At 45.2% G+C, this 23,936-nt stretch overlaps 1 protein-coding gene across 1 annotated transcript; it reads left to right on the forward strand.

The window, feature by feature from the left end:
• Nucleotides 1-55: 55 nt before the first annotated feature.
• Nucleotides 56-22,216, forward strand: sv2a (synaptic vesicle glycoprotein 2A; the record flags this gene model as incomplete). The annotated part of the gene is made up of 12 exons (XM_079748808.1): nt 56-680; nt 9,918-10,098; nt 11,750-11,901; nt 12,230-12,363; nt 12,746-12,835; nt 13,343-13,450; nt 13,870-13,958; nt 15,440-15,604; nt 17,618-17,751; nt 18,976-19,182; nt 19,675-19,834; nt 22,033-22,216. The coding sequence occupies 12 exons, from the start codon at nt 56-58 to the stop codon at nt 22,214-22,216; spliced, it is 2,229 nt and encodes a 742-aa protein (XP_079604934.1).
• Nucleotides 22,217-23,936: the final 1,720 nt, after the last annotated feature.

Raw genomic sequence — 23,936 nt, forward strand, 5'->3', positions numbered from 1 at the left:
TCCACCACCTCCCGTTCTTCTCAGCGACAGACCACCCCCCCCCCCCTCCCCCAAGATGGAGGACGACGGGCGCTACCGGGACGGCCGCTCGGACTTCATCCGCGGCGCCAAGGATATCGCCAAGGTGGCCAAGAAGCAGGTGGGCAAGAAGATGGGCCGTGGCGCCGACAAGATGGCCGACGAGTACACCAAGCGTTCGTACAAGCGCTTTGAGGAGGAGGACGATGACGACGACTACGGCGGGGCGCCGGGCAACGACGCGGGCTACCACCGCAACGACAGCCGGGCGGCCAACGACGAGGACGAGGACGCCGCCGGCCACAGTGACTCCACCGAGGGCCACGACGAGGACGACGAGATCTACGAGGGCGAGTACCAGGGCATCCCGCGGGCCGACTCCGGGGGCAAGCCGGGCGGCGCCGACGGCCTGGGCGCCGGGCAGGCCCCCTTCAGGGACCTGTCGGCCTACGAGGCGGAGCGGCGGAAGGACCAGGAGGAGCTGGCGCAGCAGTACGAGACCATCCTGCAGGAGTGCGGCCACGGCAAGTTCCAGTGGACGCTGTACTTTGTGCTGGGCCTGGCGCTGATGGCGGACGGTGTGGAGATCTTCGTGGTGGGCTTCGTGCTGCCCAGCGCTGAGAAGGACATGTGCCTGTCGGAGCCCAACAAGGGCATGCTGGGTAAGGTTTGACGTTACTCCTCCGCGCTTTTCTTCTCTGCTTCGCCTCATCAGTGTTTGTGAAAACAACATTGGCATGGTTAACCCGAGGAGGGAGAAGGGGGCTGAATGCGTGTCTCTGCCCCATCCATGTAAACCTGTGGGTGGTCACAAGGTATTAGGGGCTCAGAGCTAGTGCCGGGGAATCCGGTAGTGTTTAATGTGAGCAGCCTTTAGGACTAGTGAAGGAGGCTTAGTTGAACAGGCTACAACAGAATGCCCTCACTCAACTGCTAATTGGCGACAATAAGGACGATAATATCAAACCTGAAAACAATGTCATGCATGTATTGCATTTGTCAAGGTTACAACAAGGGCATTCATGATTCACTGTCAGGGCAGAAGAAAGCTAGTCACCCTCCCTTTTCAGAGCAACGCTTTGAGGGTTCTGCAACATGAAAGAGCCCTCTGATATTGATGTAAACAATACAGCTGCAGCCGTCCTGTTCTTTCTCCTTACAGCCAGGAGATGCTGTTATGCAAGTGATAACAGTGCGACATAGTTTATGTTCAAAGCCTATTTCTCAGCGAATCACCTACTTGTCACCAACGTTGTTCTCGTAAAACCTTTAATGCAGAAAGGGAAAAAAAAGTCATTATAAAGCTGAATTTGCTAATCAGCAGAGCCCAGATGTACGACGAATTTGGGGGAAATTGGCTTGCTCAGTGCTGCGCTGGAGAGCTTAATCCTAAAAAGACTTTTATTTTCTGCAACTGAAACTCTCCGTCTCTCTGGGGCGCGGTCAGTAGGGATGGAAGAAACTACAGCAGTAAAGTAGTCCAGGGTTGAGCAGCCATCTACCGAGCTGGAGAAGGGAGACGATGGGAGGTATTCCCGAGTTGTATGCTTGTCTTTTTCAGCGTTCCTCTCATTAATCTCTTTCTGTCTCCGTCTCTCAATCTTATAGCTCTTTCACGCTGTTTCTCCATCTGTTATGGTAGCATAGGCCACACTTTAACATTCTATGGTGGCTGTTATCCTGATTATTAGACCTACTTCCTACCTCTCTCTCGCTCTCTCGCTCTCTCTTTCCCTCTCTTTCCCTTTCTCTCTCTCTATCTCCATCTCTGTCTCTCTCTATCTCTCTGTCTCTCCCTCTCTCTCTCTGTCTCTCTCTCTATCTCTCTCTCTCTCTCTCTCTCTCTCTCTTCCTCTCTGTCTCTCTCTATCTCTCTGTCTCTCCCTCTCTCTCTGTCTCTCTCTCTATCTCTCTCTCTCTCTCTCTCTCTCTCTCTCTCTCTCTCTCTCTTCCTCTCTCTCAGTGTCCCTCTCCCTCTCTCAGTGTGAGCCTGTGCCCACAGTGGGTGCACATCTGTGATTCTCTCTTGTTGCATGTGTTCTCTCCAGCAGGGAACACATGCATGTGACCGTTTGCTCCCCTCAGGTCTCCCTGTCCAATTAGATTCCACGCTCAGCCTGTCATCCGCTATTGGTTGTCCAGCAAGGGCACCAGAAAACAGCCGCTATGGGCCTGAATCACCTCGCGGCCATCTTGGTTCTTAATGTTAGCTGGATGAGGAAATACAGTATTCCACAATCAGTTCCTTTACTCAGTTAGCATTTATAACCAAGATGATCCCCAGTCTCCAAATATATTGCATTCATATATGAAGAAATTGGAAACGATAGGCTCATTTAATTACAGTGCGATTCTTCTAGCATCTCTGTCGTCATTTCAGTCAGTTTTACAATGCAGGCCTGTTAGCCTAGTAATTATTGTTTCAAAATAAATGTCTAAATGGGAATCCAATAATGATAACATACTTATAAAGCATTATTCTTTTCAACTCTGTTATTGATATTCGTATAAAATAAATGATAATTAAGAATATTTATGTTTCACTGTAATATGGTAAAAATATAACGGTAAATTCAATTTTTGTATGGTATTTGGTATTTTATACAATTGTCCTATACAAAAAAAATATACCAACATACCGTTAAGTTTGATTAGGTACAATACCTAGATACTGCATTTCTTGGTCTTGGTTGTTACAATGTTTTAACCTGCTAGTACTTATGTACTATTAAGTATCATGGGGTTGGTATTGATTTAGCTCCTCAGGTTGCATAACGCTTGCCTACAATACAATGCTATTGAGTTGATCATGTGATCGTTCCTCATGATGTGAGTTTTACTTTAAATAAAAGGAATCTGATGTATTCCCAATGATAAATATATAATGATAAATAAGTATACTGAGTGTAGACTCAGGTGTGAAAACCCAATCTCATCAAATATCATTATACATTATTATAAAATGTGGATCAGGTTAAATTAATTTCTGTTTTTGAGTAATGTTGCTTTTGTGGATTTTGAGTCATAAGCACCTAGAACCTCAAATACTCTACTCCAACATATATGGGAGATGGACTGAAGCTCTGACAAGAAAATTAAAAGACAATTCCGGTATTTTGAACATTGAGCCCCCTTTCTGGTTTGTCTAGGATGAAATAGAGTGGTTAACACTGAAATTTTGAATATTGGTCCTGTCTCGAGTATTTGGCTAATTTAGAATTGCCCCTGCCTGTTTCACGATGGCTAGCTATGGGCATTCAAAAACATCCCTAAAAGTTTGTTTTCAGAAATGTGTAACTCATCGAGTGGTTATTGGTGGTCGTTGATGTTCCTAATCAATAATCATAGCGAAATATAGTTTCTGTCGTGTTTTATTTGGCATTTTGTAAATCTGCATTCTGTAAATGAAACGGAAACCGGACCAGAACCGGAAACGGAAAGGGAGGCTGGTTGTAGTCTTTTCGCTCGGTTCTCCGTATCAACAGTAGGGCTAGAACCGAGCAGAAAGACTATAACCACCCCCCCTTTCCATTTCCGAGACAGGGCCAATATTCAAAATTTCGGTGTTAACCACTCTGTTTCATCCTAGACAAACCAAAAAGGGGGCTCGATGTTCAAAATACCGGAATTGTCCTTTAACTACACAAATGAATGATTCATATGGAATTAATTCAGCGTAGTTCTCTGAGATGTGTTGCTATGGTTTTTCTCTGTCTCCAGCTCAACTCCTGGGACTGAACTGGTCTCAGCGGTCCCAGGTGACCGATGATCTTCAGTCAGTGTGTTTGGCTAGCAGCCATGCCATCAAGACGTGACATGTGTAGAATACACAGGACTTTTTTACATTAGCTTTATATTCTCCAATTTCCCCTTTTGCCTTGCCGCCCCTCTGACTGGGGGACTGGTCGGGGTGGGGCCGAGGCCGGCCAAGCTTGGTGCTGAGGGTGTTGTTGATGCAGAGGGAGGGGTGTAACCAGCCCACTGTTTCTCCCCTCTCCCCCTGTTATACAACAGGCCTGACTCATGCTGAAGTGATTTTCTGTCACCGCTGCTCTGCTTCCCATGGGTCCTAGCACCCATCCTGGTTCCCTCCCTCCCTCCCTCCCTCCCTCCCTCTCTTCCTTCCTCCATCCCTCCGTCCTTACCTCCAACAGTCACTGTAAGACACTGCTGCGCCGAGCCTATCCTCTGCTGTAGCTGTTAGTGTTTGTGTATGTGTGTGTGTGTGTGTGTGTGTGTGTGTGTGTGTGTGTGTGTGTGGTTGTGTCTGTATGGGCGTACCAATCTTTGTGTGTGCGTGTGTGTTTGTCTGTGTGTGTATGTGTGTGTGGGGGTGGTGTCGATGTTGCTGTTCGGTTGTGTGTGCCTGTGTATCTTTTTGTCTCTCAGAGTGTGTTTTTGTGTTGGCTCTTTGCAGAGATTTATACCTGGAGATGACAAAGCAAAAAGAGTGTGCCTGTGTCACTCTGCATGAAATCGGATTCAAATCATCCGTAGATGTATTCTGTCCTAACAGGAGCGGCAATGAGCCAAGTAGTGGAAGCAGGGAGCCCCACAGGCTTTGTCTCTGCATCCATTAGACAAGAACAGATAGAATGCCGCTGCTCTACACAGCCAAGTGCAACCAAACACCTCGGACCTTATTGATGTGTTTGATGGTGAATAAAACCCATTTACTTAAACTCTGAGTGGACTACTAATAGTCAGCATGTTGCTGATATCCTAATGCGCACTCACTTAGTCTGCAGCAGGGAAGTGAGGAGATGTATAAGCAGGTATGTCTGTGCGGGGGTGTATTTGTGTTTGCATGTGTGTGTGCGTGACTGTGTGTGTGTGTGTGTGTGTGTGTGACTGTGATTGTGTGTGTGCTTGTGTGTGCATGCGTGCGTGTTTGTCATTGACTTGCCCTTGTTAGGAAGCTGCAGAGGTGGCAGCTGCAGTTGCAGTCTGGGGTGTGTTCCCCCTAAATGGCGAGAGAACGCCTGGTTGGGTGGTTTCTGCCTCACAGTGCAGGGAGATGTGGGACGACCTGCTGCATCAGCAGAGACACTGCTTTGTCCTCCTGTCTTAATATTTTACACCGGCTTAGCCTGAGCCTTGGCCTAGTCTAGCGTTGTGAAATTATTTAATAAGAAGTCGTCCTTCATATCCGCTTTACAGTTATCCAAATAAATAAATAAATTAGAGGCCTTAAAAAGGTTGGGTACTTTTATGCAAATCCTGATAAAAACTGTATAAAATTACTAAGTGTGTAATCGGATGGTCATTGTGTTGATTGAATTTTATTTAAAATGTTCATATCATTTTATATATTTTAATAAATATTTTGTTTTTTCCTGTGGCCTTTACAGTTAGTGCTGCTATCGCTAACGCTACGATGAACAGTATGCTACAAAGAGCCGCTAATTTGCCTGAGTCCTCATCCTGCTGACCTTTTGCTGAACAGAAGCATGCAGCTGCTGAGTGCTAGTAAGAAAAGAGCACGAGTGTGGGCGTCCGTGGGCCTGCGAGTACAATGGCGGTAGAGGACAGATAGAGAGAGAGAGGAAGCGAGAGAGGGAGAGAAGCCGTGTTGGTTGTGCTAAGTGGGTCTATTTGTTTTACCTTAGCACCATGCTTGGATATAATTTTCTTAACGATCTCGTTGCAATTAGTATTCAGCTTCAGTTCTAGTTCATTGGATGTTGACACAGTTCTAAGTCATTGGTTATCACATTTCCAATTAAATGCTTTGTGTTTGTATGTTTAAAACATTTTAACAGACCAAACATTTATGACAAAAAAAAACAGGCCACAGCACGCTCACAAAATAAAAGGATAGCCAGAGACTTAACCCTAACCCTTACCCTTTGCCACGTTTACTTATGAATCAGTTACAACACATACTCGACAGGGACGAACTGATTTGATGTGAAATCAAGAAATTGCTCACGCCAATCATTTGAGTCCGGAGAAACTAAACAGTCAGAGTGGTGTTTCACAGCAATTCAGTCATTGGAAATGCAGTTACAATTTGGTGAACCGCTTTTCCAGCAGATTAGAAATGCGGATTAGCAAAGGTATAGTTAAGTGTTAATTGTAAACGGGGATCTTGTCAGATCTGAGTAGCTAATCAACTGATTACAGACGTCCCTGCCTCGTTCAGAAAGCCCCATACTCTGGCAGAAAAACAGAAACTGGCTATTAATAGCAACTCTGCTGCCCTGCCCCCTCTTCAACACACACAAGCGCATGTACACACACACACATCAATGCACACACTCACCCACAAACACATACACCCACATGGTTCTCTGAGGCCCTATAGCTTTGGAGAGCTGGCTAGCCACACTCCTCCCCTCTCCCCTCTGTCTCTCTTCCTGTGTTTTTCTCTCCCATTTTCTACTCCCATCCCCCACTGCCTCTCCAGAACGCTGAGGAGGATCCTCCTCCTGCCCTTCCTCCTCCTCCTCCTCCTCCTTTCCCTCTTCCCCCTTTATCTCCCTCTCCAAATCGCTCACTTACTCTGCCCATAATTTTTTCTTTTTGCCATTTCTCACTCTCTCTCTGTCTCTCTCTTGCCTACATTCATTCTCTGCCTCTATTGTTTTCTCTTTTCCTCTCTCTATCTCTCTCGCTCTCTCTCTCCTGCACTCTCTCTTTCATGGCGATAGTCTCTCGCCCTAGGCAGCATGGTGGCTATGTAGAGCAGGGTCGATGCTAGCAGCAGCAGCTAATCACGGCTGTGCCTGCACATTACAGAGTGAGGAGGACACACCCCTGCGCACGTGACCTACCATGATGTCCATGCAGGGGTGCCCCTGACATGCACATGCGCATGTGTGTGTGCAGCTTACACATGAGTAGAGAACACACCCCACCACTACAACCGTTGATGCTGTAATCCAATCTTGCGATATCGTAAGCGATCACATATCATTTGCTCTCATTCTTTTTTAATGAGAGCTGTTGCTTCTTACCAGGGTGTGGAAAGATCTATATGAACAACGTACAAATGATGGCTTGCTGCTCTAACACGATGACAGAGCGATGGAGAGAGAGAGAGAGAGAGACAGAGAGAGCGAGAGAGAGAGAGAGAGCGCGCTGGTGGTCAGGGAGATTGTGAGAGAGAGAGAGAGAGAGAGAGAGAGAGAGAGAGAGAGAGCTGCTGCTGCTGAGAGAGAGAGAGAGAGAGAGAGAGAGAGAGAGAGAGAGAGAGAGAGAGAGCTGGTGCTGAGGGAGGCTGTGTTGGTAGGCTGTGAGAGACAGCTCTGTAGTGTACATTGAGCTTCAGGACCCCGGACAGCTCCCTGGACAGCTCCTCAACCCATGGCTGACAAGGAACCTTAACCCTTACTACTGACCTTCTTTCTGCCTGCCCATCCCTCTCTCTACCTGCTTATCTGTCTGCCTGTATCCCTGCCGCCCTTTCTGACTGTCTGTCTGCCTATCTGTCTGTCTGTCTGTCTGTCTGTCTGTCTGGTCTGTCTGTCTGTCGGCCTGCCTGTCTTAATGCTGCTGCATTGCGGCGATGGCCGGCGAGTCTATTCATTCCCATTGGCTGGTTGTTCAGAGGCTCTCTGATAGGAGGAAGGGCTGACAGCTGCCTCTCTCTCTCTCTCTCTCTCTCTCTCTCTCTCTCTCTCCGTCTCTCTAATCCACGGTTTCTCTGTCTTTTTTCCTCACTTGATCAAAAACGAACACACACACACACACACACACACACACACACACACACACACACACACCAACACCCACACACACCCACACACACACACCCTCACTCTCAAACTCAAAATACACTACACTTGGTGGACGCAAACAGAAGTCACCTTCATCTCCTGCCTGAACACTGCAGTGTGTGCCTAGGGTAGTGATTCCCACACAGCACACACATTCTGGACCACATAGATACACTCCCATTATTTTTCTTTTAATTTTCATCCATCCTATGACTGTACTCAAACAGGTCAAACAGGATGTGAGTGCTGTCTGCTTTTGGGAAGCAAAGAAAAGGCAGTGACTGCAGCATAACCATCCGGGGTACCCCTGTTGCATTCCAAGGCCAAAGACTTAACTGAGTTAGTTCTGCACATCTCCACATTAGCACGTAAAACATTTTACTGCTCACATCATTTCAACATCTTGAAATTATCCTTTTAACATCTGAACCAACAATTAGCCTTTGCTGACTACATACTTGCATTCACACACGCACACACGCACGCACGCACAAACACGCACACACACACACACACACAAACACACACACACACACACACACACACACACACACACATTAAGCCTGCATGCATTTCTAAATCAAACTAATGTGGACCACAAAAATGCGAGTTGACCTTCAATTCACCTCATTAGGCTATGAATATCCAATACCAAAATGGACATTGCCATATATTTAGGACATGAACTGCATCACTTTAGTGTTAAACCATATTTTATAAGGACATATTATGACTTAAACTAAATACATATGTTGTTTTGTCTCATGAAAATAGAAGAAATAGCTTCAACTGGCCTACATAACTTTACGTTGTTTTTTTCAAGCTCAGAAAGATTGAACAGACTATATATATTTCCTTGGAGATGTGCAGACCGACAAAATAGAGGTGTCATAAACATGCCTCCGTGCAAGGACCTTCACAAGCACACTCACACAGGCACACACAGAAACACACTCGAAGCAGTATAACACACACACCATTTGGTATTCAGTGTGGTGTGTCGACACTGGCTCATATCGATGGATGAGTATCCAGCCTGAAAGCTGTTGACAGGAAGTCAATGGGACTGTGATCACAATCCTGTGCGTGTGTGTGTGTGTGTGTGTGTCTGTGTCTGTGTTTCTGTCTGTCTGGCTGGGTCTCTCTGCCGAAGATGCTATGCCTACAGATGGAGGGACAGGAATTCCATAAAGAGAGAGAGAGAGTGATAGAGAGAACAACATAGGAGAGAGGAGATGGATTGAGAGAGAAGAAAATACAGATGGGAGAAAATAACCTAGAGAGAGAAAGATAGAGAGAGAGAGAGAGGGAGAGAGAGAGAGAGAGAGAGAGAGAGAGAGACAGAGAGAGAGAGCTAGAGAGCGTCAGAAAGAGAGAGAGAAACAGAGAGAGTGAGACAGAGAAGAGAGAGATAGAGAATGGGAGAGAGAGACAGAGAGTTAGAGAGAGGGATAAAGATAGCTTGTTGTGCTCCGTTGCTGCTGCCATGACTCATGCTAGCCCCTCGTCTCGGTCGTGGTCGATCCGAGCGTGGCGTTGGGTTTGTTGCGCTCATTATTTCTCCAGGTTCCCTTGTAGGATGTGCTACCCGTGAGGTCTCGTGGCTCATGGCCATCACTCTGCAAAACACACTTTTGAAATGAACTACTAGCTGTTGAGATGGTAATAAAGAGCAGTGTGTGTCAGGAATGGTCATATAAATATATCGACAAGCCGGGTGCTTCCCTGTGTTTATAAATCGAAACCGATGTCGCTCCCTCTCCTTCTTCCTCTGTCACTCGTTCTCTCTCCTCCTCGCTTTTCTACTTGTCGTCTGAAGATGTTTGTGTTTGTGTTTCTGGAGATGTAGCGTAGGCCTGATTCTGTCATGGGAGTGTCATTCTGAGTTAAAGATTTGCTTTTCCCATGGTCAATCTGCTTAGAAATGGAGGCTCATGAGGAAGTGTCCAATATGAGAAGCATCCATAATGTCTCTCTGTCTTTCCCTTTTCCCTCTCTCCCTTCTCCCGTCTCCTCCGGTTCCCTTGTCCCTTTCATCCTGTTCTCTCTCTCTTTCCCTCCATTTCAATATCTGTCATTTATCTCTCTCCAACTGCCCTTGCTTCCTCCTCCGCCTCCTTCTGTTCCCTCTTCATTATCTTCCTCCCTCCCTCCCTCCCCCTCCCTCCCTCCCTCCAGGCCTGATCGTGTACCTTGGGATGATGGTGGGGGCCTTCGTGTGGGGCGGAATGGCCGACCGGATTGGCCGGCGGCAGACCCTGCTCATCTCCCTGTCCATCAACAGCGTGGCCGCCTTCTTCTCGTCCTTCGTCCAGGGCTACAGCTCCTTCCTGTTCTGTCGCCTGGCCTCCGGCGTGGGGTAAGTCCTCACAATAGCCCCCCCCACCCCCCCCACCCCATTCCGGGGTTGGTCCCAACCAGGGATATGTTGCGTATAACAGCTGTGTGTTCCCTTAACTTTGCTACAAGTTGTAGGTTATATGGGGCTATGTATAAACTTGAATTTAACATTTAACTCTAATTGCAAGGGACAGACCTATCTGTGGTGAAAAGTAAAGCGCCATTTCATCTACATCCACCTGGAAAACACAGTTTACAAAATGGTGGAATACTTTTCTCAAAAGCATCCTTGTATCCTAGATACGTAACCTTTATTCTTAAATACAAACGTAAAAGCCTTTTTTTAGTTAGGCAACTTGTTATTCACTTTGGCCACAGTGAGTGAGCGTAGCTGGGGCTCCTCCACAATGTGAATGTGCTCTTGTAGCTGGCATCCTCTCCAAGGCTATAAATTGTTTTGATGGAGTACGTGTTGAGGCCCTATTCATTATGGATGATGCTATCTTTTCGCCGGCAGCCAGGGGAATTAGCGGTGATGTTTGAGAGGCGGTGGAAAGCCACAGGAAGGCACATTTTCTTGCATCGTTCTTGTATATTTCTGTTATAAATAAACGGTGCTAGCCTTGGCATTTCATGTGCTCACCGTGTAAAACCAATCCATCTTTGTTGGGGAACACAGGGGACCACTTTGTCACCCCCTTTTGCTCCTATGTTACCCAATCTGTTGAATAGTCTTTATTTTTGTGTTTTTTCTAAAACCTTTAAGACTGTCCTGAAAGCTCAGACTGCATTTTTTGAAAGTCGTAGGCAGAAGTTCTGTCCAAAGGGATGTTTACATTCCCGTTAATCACTAGGATGTGTTTCCTCATCCTCTTTGCATCATATCTTATCTCTGACTCTGTCTTATTTGAATGCAGCTTTGTGAGGCTCATTAATTCTGTAATTAGTACAAATGGCTTTAAGACGACAGGAATTCACTCTAAAGCTCGACATCGAATTCTTACTTGAAACCGACCAAACCTTCTTTATCATCGTGAGTCAAGCGTGAGGAAGGTCGCTTAATATGCAAACCACGAGCCAATCGTTAATCGTCCACCAAGTGTGCTATCAAATCACCACATCCCACCGCCATCTGTCTGAGGCTTGGCCCCGCCTTAATAACCACTTTTTAATGCATTATCCCCGGAGCACAGAAGTAGTTACACTGGCTTCTCAAGGGAGGACCATGGCTCGACGGGATTTTCTAACCCCCCCCCCCCGTCTTCTCCTCTCTCTCTTCAATAATTGACAACTTTTCTTACACATTTATTGAAAGTGTGTGTAGATACATAAGATATGTTTTATCAGGGAGGGGTTAGGGCTCAAGAAAGCCTACAAGTAATTGGCGCATATTGGGGTTCATACCCAGATTCTTTAGCTGGAAGTAAAACACCTTAACCTGACCTTAACCCCTAGTCTTCTCCTTCTTTCTCTCGCTTTCCTCTCTCTGACCCTTCTGTCTCTGGTCTGTCTGTCACATCAACTTCTGTCCTCTCCTTCTCCCTCTTCTCCTCCCTCTACCTCCCTCTCCATCTCCTCTTCTTCTGTCGTCTCTCTTCTCCTCTCTCTCTCTCCCCTTCGTTCCTCTCTACCTCTCCTTCTCGGCCCATGTCTCCTCTCTCTCTGTGCAGCATCGGAGGCTCCATCCCCATCGTGTTCTCCTACTACTCTGAGTTCCTGGCCCAGGAGAAGAGGGGCGAGCACCTCAGCTGGCTCTGCATGTTCTGGATGATCGGCGGCATCTACGCCTCCGCCATGGCCTGGGCCATTATCCCCCATTACGGTCAGTCAGTCAGTCGCTCAAGGAGTTAGTCCATCAGTCAGACAGCTTGCTATTCAGTCAGTCAGTCAGTCAGTCAGTCAGTCGGTCAAGGAGTTAGTCCATTCAGTCAGACAGTTTGTTATTCAGTCAGTCAGTCGGTCAGTCGGTCAAGGAGTTAGTCCATCAGTCAGACAGTTTGCTGTTCAGTCAGCAATATAATCCTTTAAATGGGTTAATTTACAATTATGAAACAGGCAGTAAGATACCATATACCTCTCTCTCTCTCTCTCTCTCTCTCTCTCTCTCTCTCTCTCTCTCTATCTATCTCTCTCTCTCTTCCTGGCACTAGGCTGGAGTTTCCAGATGGGCTCGGCCTACCAGTTCCACAGCTGGCGTGTGTTCGTCCTGGTGTGCGCCCTGCCCTCAGTGGCCGCTATATGTGCCCTCACCACCATGCCCGAGAGCCCCCGCTTCTTCCTGGAGGTCAGTCCAGGACCCCATCCACCATGCATTATGAATGGTTTAATGAATATTACATTGCCAAGTACTTGTCAATGTAATGTGTCTCATGTGATAGTATATGATGTATATGTGACACAGCTCCTTTAGGGATGATCATGAATTAATCAAATGAATCCTAACAATGCATAAAGTATCAGCACAACTGTGTGACCAACTGTTTTCATGTAATTTTGAATCTCAACAGAAATTTAAGGTGGGAGACTACTTCAGCCTTCACTAAACAAATGGCAGGATAGCTTTCATGGACATTTTTAGGGATGCCAGTGATATCATCTCTAATGTTGTGATAAAACTAACAGGGGATGTGTTTTATTGTTGTTGTGGTTGTTGTTGTCTTTGCTAGAATGGTAAACACGACGAGGCGTGGATGATCCTGAAGCAGGTTCATGACACTAACATGCGGGCCAAGGGCTACCCCGAGAGGGTCTTCTCTGTAAGCCAACACACCTTCTTAAAGCAGCACTCCACCACATTTCAACTTAATTATTAAATTCATCAGATATAATGCAATATGTACAATAACTTTAACTGTTTATTCTTTGAATTATTATATGAACATTAACATACGTGTGTCAGAACATTTAACATTCATCTTACTCGCTTTAGAATGTGACATTTATGCATCCCAGCGATTACTCTGAAGACATCACTGAACACACGTGAACATTGGTTCTGTTAATATCACTGCTTAATTAACATTTGCACTACTCAAGATTAAATAGTGATGGATAGATACCATGAAAACATAAACCCTGGAAAGACAAACCACTTCAACACCCTCTAAAGTAATAAAACATTGATGCTGTTGTGGTTTGTATCGATGCCAGCCAACTGAGCAGAGCCATAAAGCCGTGACACTAAAAGTCAGCTGATTAACGGAGGGCAGTTAACTGTTAATAATTCCCAGACAAAGTGTAAATATTAGTGTTATGGCCGCCAGGTGACCACCATTAAGACGGTGAAGCAGATGGATGAGCTGGTGGACATGGGGGAGAGCCTCGCCTGGCACCAGAAGTGGAGGATGAAGCTCAGTGCCTTGTTCCATCAGGTGACTTTAGCCCCCGGGCTGAATGCTAATGCTAGCTCTCACAGCAAAATCATATTTGTCAACCTAAATGCTAATTTCTTGGTCTCATCATTTCACGATGTCCATATTTTCTACTCCGGATATTCTTGTAATTCTTTGTGCACATCGTGATTTGAAAATATGGTTACTGCGACGTTAAATGAGACTTAATCATTTAATTTCTCAATGACCATGTTTTCTACTCACAATTATTATTTGGTAAAGGTCAATTAATTTGCGTAGTGCATATTTTATTTGTTTTATTTTTGCTTTGGAGATATTAACCTGCTGTATGTGTTTGTACATTTGTACTTATGTGTGCGTGGGTGTGTGGATGCATGTGTTTGTGTGTGCGTATGCGTGTGTGTGTGTGTGTGTGTTTGCATGCTTGCCTCCCTCAGGTACGTGGTAACTTCCTGGCCATCTTCTCCCCAGAGTACCGCCGCACCACCTACATGATGATGGCCGTGTGGTTCTCCATGTCCTTCAGGTAACACCTCCTCAGGGCACATCACCACCTACACATCAATTATAGGAAGGGTATCATTCATATCCAAAATAATTTAATAATTTAATAATTTGAATTGAAGATCATTATAATTAAAACACAGTCGTATGAGGATAAGAACATCCAGGGCGCTGGTCTGTCCAAACACTTCCAGAGAGAAGAGAGATGTTTAGGGGTGACAACACATGCAACAGGCACTGCGGGAATAGAACCTCCACTACGATCATGGTACCCAAGAGTTCATAGGAGAAGAAGTGCGGTGAACTAAAGCTATATAAACTGACGGCAATTAGCTGTGATCTCGGGAGAACCACAAGTTTTGTTGTTCTCCCGAAACCTTGCTTGCACAAGACAACAGAGTAGAGAGCAAAACACTTTCCCTGTTATGGCCCAGCTCTTACAGGGAAAGGGAAGCAGCATGGAACCAGATTTGGTCAAATTAAAGCAAATGGACCTGCCTTGGAACATGACAACCTCCGCGAAATTGCACAATAAAAGCTGTGAAACGTCCTTACCACACGCTTGGATAGGTAGCTAACTAGCGTAAGCTAGCTGCTTGACCACTTATTCTAATGGTTGTTTTCAGGTGAAAAGCACTAACAATGCACATAAAAGCTGTGAAAGGGCCACAACAAATAGCTAAATCAGTAGCACTGATTTCACCATCATTAAATCTGCCCTTGAATCTACAAGAATTGGACTTAATGGAAAGAAGTGTTCATACCGTTCCCAGGCGGGTCCATTTGCTGAAGAACAGGGCATGTGGATTGCAAATCCATGCCTATGGTTTACGAATCCAAGGGCTCGCTTTACCAATCTGTTCGCACGGATATACACATTTATTAACATTTATTTTTAATGTTTTATCATGTGACCCTAAGGAGGCTCCGTAGGGACCAGACACATATGTCAGAGCAAATAAAACACGAGTTAAGGGATTCATCGTGTTCCCATGATAGTATGGAACATGCACAAATGAAAATGTGGGGATAATTATTTTTTATTTAAAAAACCTACCAATAATAACGAATAGGAGGCAGAATAACTCATCAATCATCCTTTCTAATTAGCACAATCTCTCTCTCTCCTTGTCTCTCTGCCACTCTCTCTGTCCCTTTCTTTCTTTCTCACCATCTACTCATCCCTCTGTTTCTCCCTAATTCTTCCTTACTGTCCCACTCTTTCCCTCTCTTCCTCTATTTCTCTAACTATTTTCCTCTCTCCTTTCCTCCAACCCTCTCTTTCTGAAACTTCTTCTCTTTCTCCCAATCTTTCTCTCTTTTTCTCACGTCGGTTTTCCCACCTTCTCTTTCCCTCTACCACTGCCTAATTCTCCTCTCTCCTCCTCCCTCTCTCTCTCCTTTTCCTTACTCTTCTTCTCCCTCACCCCTCTCTCCCTCTCTATATCCTTCTTCCTCCTCTTCTCCTCCCTCACCCCCCTCTCCCACTCTCCCCGCCCCTAGCTACTACGGCCTGACGGTGTGGTTCCCAGACATGATCAAGTACCTCCAGAAGCAAGAGTATTCGTCACGTACCAAGACCTTCACCCAGGAGCGCGTGGAGCATGTCACCTTCAACTTCACCCTGGAGAACCAGGTCCACAAGAAGGGGCAGTACTTCAACGACAAGTGAGTGGCCACATACTGAACCCTGCCCCTGCCTCCAGTCACCATAGCGATTAGCGACCAGGATACAAAGCCATTATCCGCTTGTAGATCCCAACGGTGTCGCCACCGATACCAAGGTAGTACCACTTGCCACTTCAAGTTAAGATCATTTTATATTCTATCATCAATCCCAGATTGGAAACTTGATTGTCAAAGTAGCAAAATTAGAGCAAAATAAAATATTTTTAGGGCGATATATACAGTGGGGCAAAAAAGTATTTAGTCAGCCACCAATTGTGCAAGTTCTCCCACTTACCTGTAACTTCTTCTTTAAGAGGCTCCTCTGTCCTCCACTCGTTTCCTGTATTAATGGCACCTGTTTGAACTCCTTATCAGTATAAAAGACACCTGTCCACAACCTCAAACAGTCACACTCCAAACTCCACTATGGGCAAGACCAAAGAGCTGTCAAAGGACACCAGAAACACAATTGTAGACCTGCACCAGGCTGGGAAGTCTGAATCTGCAATAGGTAAGCAGCTTGGTGTGAAGAAATCAACTGTGGGAGCAATTATTAGGAAATGGAATACATACAAGACCACTGATAATCTCCCTCGATCTGGGGCTCCACGCAAGATATCACCCTGTGGGGTCAAAATGATCACAAGAACGGTGAACAAAAATCCCAGAACCACACGGGGGGACCTAGTGAATGACCTCCAGAGAGCTGGGACCAAAGTAACAAAGGCTACCATCACTAACACACTAGGCCGCCAGGGACTCAAATCCTGCAGTGCCAGACATGTCCCCCTGCTAAAGCCAGTGCATGTCCGGGCCCGTTTGAAGTTTGCTAAAGAGCATTTGGATGATCCAGAACAGGATTGGGAGAATGTCATATGGTCAGATGAAACCGAAATAGAACTTTTTGGTAAAAACTCAACTCGTCGTGTTTGGAGGAGAAAGAATGCTAAGTTGCATCCAAAGAACACCATACCTACAGTGAAGCATGGGGGTGGAAACATCATGCTTTGGGGCTGTTTTTCTGCCAAGCGACCAGGACGTCTGATCTGTGTGACGGAAAGAATGAATGGGGCCATGTATCGTGAGATTTTGAGTGAAAACCTCCTTCCATCAGCAAGGGCACTGAAGATGAAACGTGGCTGGGTCTTTCAGCATGACAATGACCCCAAACACACCGCCCGGGCAACGAAGGAGTGGCTTCGTAAGAAGCATTTCAAGGTCATGGAGTGGCCTAACCAGTCTCCAGATCTCAACCCCATAGAAAATCTTTGGAGGGAGTTGAAAGTCCGTGTTGCCCAGCGAAGGCCCAAAAACATCACTGCTCTAGAGGAGATCTGCATGGAGGAATGGGCCAAAATACCAGCAGCAGTGTGTGAAAACCTTGTAAAGACTTACAGAAAACATTTGACCTGTCATTGCCAACAAAGGGCATGTAACAAAGTATTGAGATGACCTTTTGTTATTGACCAAATACTTATTTTCCACCATAATTTGCAAATAAATTCTTTAAAAATCAGACAATGTGATTTTCTAGATTTTTTTTTTTTCATTTTGTCTCTCATAGCTGAGGTATACCTATGATGAAAATTACAGGCCTCTCTCATCTTTTTAAGTGGGAGAACTTGCACAATTGGTGGCTGACTAAATACTTTTTGCCCCACTGTATATATAGACAAATATATCAAATAATACAAAACAAAAAAACTATATTGACCTACAAAAAGAGTACAAGAGTTAAAATATTGAAAATATTGTAAATTTAAATATTATGAGTAGTAGTACTATTACCTATAACCTATTTACCTATACAGCCACCTGAGCTTAGGGCAAAGTGTAGCAACAAGACAACAGCAGCAAACATTGTTTTCCTGAACTCTGTCTTAGCTATCTTCCTGAGATAGCTTAGCTTAGCACCAATCGTATCGTGAAAACTCTTGGTGTTGACCTGAGTTAGCTAAGCGCTGCGCATGGTATGAACGCAGCAGTGGCAGACATTTTTGTTGCCCCATGTAGGTTCATGGCCCTGAAAATGAAGTCAATGGTGTTTGAGGACTCTCTGTTCGAGGAATGCTACTTTGAGGACATCACCTCCAGCAACACCTTCTTCAAGAACTGCACCTTCATCGGCACCCTCTTCTACAACACAGGTGCACAACCCCCACACACACACATACACACACATACACACACGCACGCACACACGCACGCAAGCACGCACGCACGCACGCACGCACGCACGCACGCACGCACGCACGCACGCACGCACGCACGCACGCACGCACACACACACATGCATATACACGTTGTGATAACACTCAATATGTGCTATCAGCACTTCACAAAAGCTTGTCTTTGTGATCTGTTTGCAGTTCTCCTGCTATTCAACCAATCATTCATAGCACCTCGATGCACCAGATGGGACTTTCTCATTCAAATTCAAATCACATATTATTCCCGTTATGATTGCTTATTATCCGGGCTGGTGTCTAACAGAAGACCGGGAGAGGCTGCCAGATAAAGTTGTTGTATAACATTACAACAGCTGATGACACGTTGGGTTACAGGTGTCTGGGATCCGTCCAGAGAAGAGTGGAGATGGCCTCTGTACCAGGGGGCGGGGTAGTGTGGGACAGTAGGTCCAATGCCTTGTGGGGCTGAGGCACACCAGCCATCCCTGCTCACCAACTATTTATGGATCCAAAATCAAGCGTATGCAAAAGGGGCAGCAAAGCATTTTTTTTGTATTGGGCTCGTCGCTCTTAAAGAGACACACACATGACATTTTGTGTCCTCATCGACACAGCCACTCGGCACAATCTTTGGGAGGATTCATTCTAAGTCGTGTTTGGATCAGAGCGTCTGCTAAATGACCATTTTCAGGGTCCATGGGTTTGGGTACATTACAGAGAGCCTGATTTGGTGTTTAGTGTTGGGGTTTCAGCAGCGGCTCTCTCATCACCCATCCTGTAGTAGCATAGCAGTCTAATAGCACTCTGCTCATCGCGTTTAGCCCTACTCCTGGCTGACAATCAGCAGCACCAATTGACTGCATCTCAAGATCCACTAACCAATCACTCCCTTACTCTCTCTCTCACTCTCTCGCCCACTCCACAACTGTTTTCTATCTCTATTCCCCTCCTTCACCCTCTCTCTCACCCTATTTATCCCCTTTCTATCTCTCCCTTCCACCTGCTTTCTCTCTCCACTCGTTTTCCTTCTTATCTCGTCTATATCCGTCCCCTCCCTATCACTCTGTCATTACCTCTCTCTCTCTGTCCATCTCCGTCCCTCTCTCTCTCTCTCTCTCTCTCTCTCTCTCACTCTCCCCTACCTCTTCCTCCCCTCTCTTTAAATCCCCCTCTCTCCACCAGACCTGTTCAAGTACCGGCTGATCAACAGCCGACTCATCAACAGCACATTTCTGCACAACAAGGAGGGCTGCCTGCTCAGTGACGTCAGCGACGACAACAACGCCTACATGGTGTACTTTGTCAGCTTCCTGGGCACTCTGGCCGTGTTGCCGGGCAACATTGTCTCCGCGCTGCTTATGGACAAGATCGGAAGGCTGAGGATGCTGGGTAAAATGCCAGGGGGGCTCAGGGGTTTATTTTATGTGTATACGGCATACGGGAATACAGAGAATTGCACTATATTTTAGATTTCCCAAATGTAATTCCTCATTTCGTCGTGAGAATCCAGGCGTGGATGGCATCCTGGTCTAACTGTGCTAATTACTACTAGGAAGCGGCTACTCCACAGCTCCGACAGTCAAAGTCAAATATAACTGACTCACTTTAGTGTAGAGTGAGCGTAAGGCCTTAAGTGTAAATACTCATATCTTGTTTATACCTGCCGTCCTTATTCAAGGCAAGGATGCACTCCCAAGATACACCAAAACAGATGATTTACTGATCTCATCATTCTCATCTTCGTAGCAAAGGCCCAGGAGAAAATACACCGGGGCATATGCCGAACACAATGACTGCTCAATGGCAGCCATTGTTTGGCTGCCATCACAGATCCATCCTCTTCCCTTTTCTCCCTAACTCCTCCTGTCCTCTGTCCTTCAGCCGGCTCCAGTGTGATCTCCTGCGTCAGCTGCTTCTTCCTGTCCTTCGGTAACAGCGAGTCGGCCATGATCGCTTTGCTCTGCCTGTTCGGAGGCATCAGCATCGCCTCCTGGAACGCCCTGGACGTCCTCACGGTGGAGCTCTACCCCTCTGACAAGAGGTGAGGACACGCACACACACACACACACACACACACACACACACACACACACACACACACACACACACACACACACACACACACACACACATAGGGAAGGCCAAAAGGGTCACAATGACGCCATATTGAAGACGTGCATTGATTTAAATCAATGGGAAATTCAGCATTTGAGCTTTCATAAGGCCGTATTTGATGCCGTTGCGTTTTATTTTGGCATACGATCAGGGCCGCCGTTCCCCATACGCAGAGTAGGGGGGCCCAAAGTACCTGGCGGGGGCCATGATAAGTATTACATTATTACATTACAAAATATATAAATTAGTTATGAAGAGACCCCAACGTTGTTTTTTCTTAATTGTGTACCCTATCACTCAATTTGGGCAAATTACATGTTTTTACCTAATATATAAAAAGAGTCCCCCACCGCTTCCCTGAAATGGTACATGCTTCAAAGCGCTCGTCTTTTCGCATTGGAGGCGGAGCATCCTTTCTCAGCTCAGTTTTTCTAAACTGAAACTCATTAAAGCATATCTAAGATAAACAATGGGACAAGAATGCTTAAATGGCACATAGGGTGTATTATGATGACCTGATTAGCTGCCAGTAAGTCATCGTGCACCTTTGTAAAGACTTCCGCAGCTGCTGTGAATGCACACGCAATTTAGTATCGCACACTATTGTACACTAACAGTGTATACTGTCAGTCACAGTTCTGCATGGTGTAGGGTAAATATTTTGATTTGGACAATACTGCACTTTGAGGTCATTTTTGGTTGTGTGAAAAATGTTGTGTGTGTGTTTGTTTGTTTTGATGAATATACCTTATTCATGTGCATAATTCTTTTCATTCATCTTTGGCGCCTGCAGTTGTTATTATATTGTAATGCTGCTTTTAAGAAAGTTTTATATAGTACTCATATATTATTTATATATAACTTTATAGTTTACTTATGGCGCTGCTGTTGAGGCTTTTATTTTGATACTCCATGATGACATGTGGGGGGAGGGGGGGCCAATTTTATTTCCCTGACCAATTTATGACAAATTATGCTTAGGGCCTCCAAAAGCTTAGCAGCGGGCCTGCCTACAATGTTAGTGAATTAAAGTTTGTCTTTTACAGAGTTTTTATGAAAAATGATAGAAAGATCAGCTATGGACTGGGGTGGACTAGTGAGGCAATCGTGGATTGGGTGAAGAAGGTTCATAATAACTGGCTGAGAAAAGGAAGGGGGGGCACTTTTGACTGTTCGCATTTAACAAGCAGTTAAATGTGGAGTTGTAGAAATGAGAAAAAGCTGTGTAAAACACAGCAGTTTAAGCTGCTAACCTGGCACATTTTACAGCACACTATAATAGCAGTGTTAAATGTGTTATTATAAAAGCTTAAATGTATCATTTTTACGTTGAAAATGAAATACAGCACCAAAAAATACATGCCTACAATGAGGTATACTTGTGACCCTTTTGGCCTTCCATACGCACGCACGCACGCACGCACGCACACACGCACGCAGACACACACACACACACACACACACACAATATAACATTATCTTTATTTAACCAGGCAAGTCATTAAGAACAAATTCTTAATTACAATGGCGGCCTGGCAAGTGGCACATGCACGCACACACAAAACACACACACACACACACACACACACACGTAGATCCACATGCATATATAAACACACACACACTCACAATCTCCATGACTACCAAGATATAGTGGTGGGGGCGGGTTTAAAGTGATAATGACAGGGAGGTCGGATGGATTGTGGGACAACCACCACTTGGGATGTTGAACTGCAAGGCTGCACAATGATTGGTTGGGTGAGGAGGAGGGCAAAAAACGATGGGTGTGACGGCTGTGGAGAATTGCCTTTCTTTACCACCACCCTGTGGTCAGAACTGGGTAGAAGTTTGGTAGCATTGATGTTGGCATATCTGCAACGACATGAGAAAAACAACACATTTCTAAATCTGTATGTAGTACAAATACAAACTTTGGCAAACAAAAAATATGAATTAACTCAATCCATATATTGCAAATATGCAAACATATATTCCAGACGTCGTTATTCGTAGTGGCGCTTCTGTGATGTTGTAGACTGTGACACCCTCTGGTGGCCAAAGCAAGTTTTTATCAATGTGTTAACATCAAGAATGTTAATGAATCAACCCTCCCCTCCCATCCAGATGCACTGCGTTTGGCTTCCTCAACGCCCTCTGCAAGCTGGCCGCCGTGCTGGGCATCAGCATCTTCACCTCCTTCGTGGGCATCACCAAGGCAGTGCCCATCCTCTTCGCTTCGGGGGCCCTGGCGGCCGGCAGCTTCCTGGCCCTCAAGCTGCCCGAGACGCGGGGCCAGGTGCTGCAGTAGTGGGCAGGTGGGGAGTACGTGAGTGGGGTGGTGGACGGGGAGGCGTCAGAAAGGTGTTAGCCACACTGTGAACAAGCAAAAAACAAAAAAATACACTCAAGCCCTTGACACTCTACCCTCTAACCCCGACTCCACTCCACCCTACCCTACCCCCCACCCCACGGTAACACAAAAATCTCTGCATAGAAGTCAACGCGAACCGCCCACCGGCTGTATATACATATATTAAGATATTCTTGTCATTTGGATTCACCGACCATCATACAGACACACACACACACACACACCATGCTCTAGAGCAATTGGTGGGTGTGGTGAAAGCCTGTGTGATGCTTTTAACATTGGTGGGATCCCCGTCAGAAATTACAACTGCTGAGATTCTGAATCGGGGGCCAGTTTATAGTGCAAGGCGCCTTTTTATGTGTGCATCGTTGGTGTGTTTTTCGAGATGGGGCCACTAGCACAAACGCCAGTGGCCCAGACTGGGGTGAGAGGTTAGAGAACCAGGGTCCTTGAGAAGGAGCCAAGCAAATAGACACAGTGATGAGGATGATGACCGCTCTCCATTGGCTTCAAACGTCTTCAACATAATGTTCATCGCTATTCACATCACCTCTACGGTCCTCTCTGCCTTTCAATTTTTTATTTGAAAAGAATAAATGACTTTTTATTTGAAGCATTGTTGATCCTAAACCCAACACATGCTTGTATTGGCTTGGTCTTGTCACATGACTGGCCCTCACTCTTATATATCCTACCGGTCTTGTGTCGGTGTACAACCTAACTGCCATTTTATAGATTATAGAACATTCCAGGTCTTTCATTTCTGAGCTCTTTTCCCTTTAAAACATTACTTTTTGATATTTTGAACAGCTGAGGAGGAGGTTTAATCAACCAGTGCATGGATTCTCCCCAAACAAGACAACGGTGAAACATTAAATGCTGCCTGATGTATCGTTTGCATCTAAAAAGTATTAAACACCAATAGTTCACACTGAATTTTAACATTAAAAGCACAACTGTTGGCCAGTGTGAATGCCAATTACATGTTTCAAATTCATCCCACTTGAACCTTTTTAAGATTTATAGTGCAATTTTAAATCCATCTTATTTGATGAAATGCCTACAGTATTGTGAAGTACTTGCAGGTGTACAGTATATTTACTTTCAATCAATGTGCTATGCATATAACAACGTATCTACTCGACTTTGGGGTAAGTTGAACAGTGGCCCCCATTAAGAAACATTGCATTTGTGCTTTGACTCCATCTTTTAAGTTGTGCAACCGAGGATATATTCAAGAAGCTACCCCAAAAAAGACTACATTGCATTTGAACCATGAAAATTAACAAACTTAAAGCACAACCCAACCCTTTAAATGTGCAATCATCCAGATTTTCTGTTATTCTGTTTGCATATACAGATGATAATCATCTGTTTATATAGTCAATCATAAATATATACATTATATACATTGTATATATATATATATATATATAAATGTATATGTAAAGCTACAATTGTATAGCTTACATTTACAAATTCCACGCATAGTCTATTCCAACTGAGGCAGTTTCCATTCATAAAGAACCGATTAACTAATAAGTGAATGGTCTCGGAAAGAATGTGTTTCATCATTATATTATAGATGATTATAGATTATAAATATAGCAAAACAAATATCCATATAGAAATATATAATCGTGTGTGTTGAAAATAA

This window comes from Pollachius pollachius, assembly GCF_949987615.1.
Source record: "Pollachius pollachius genome assembly, chromosome: 1".
NCBI classification, from domain to species: Eukaryota; Metazoa; Chordata; class Actinopteri; order Gadiformes; family Gadidae; genus Pollachius; species Pollachius pollachius.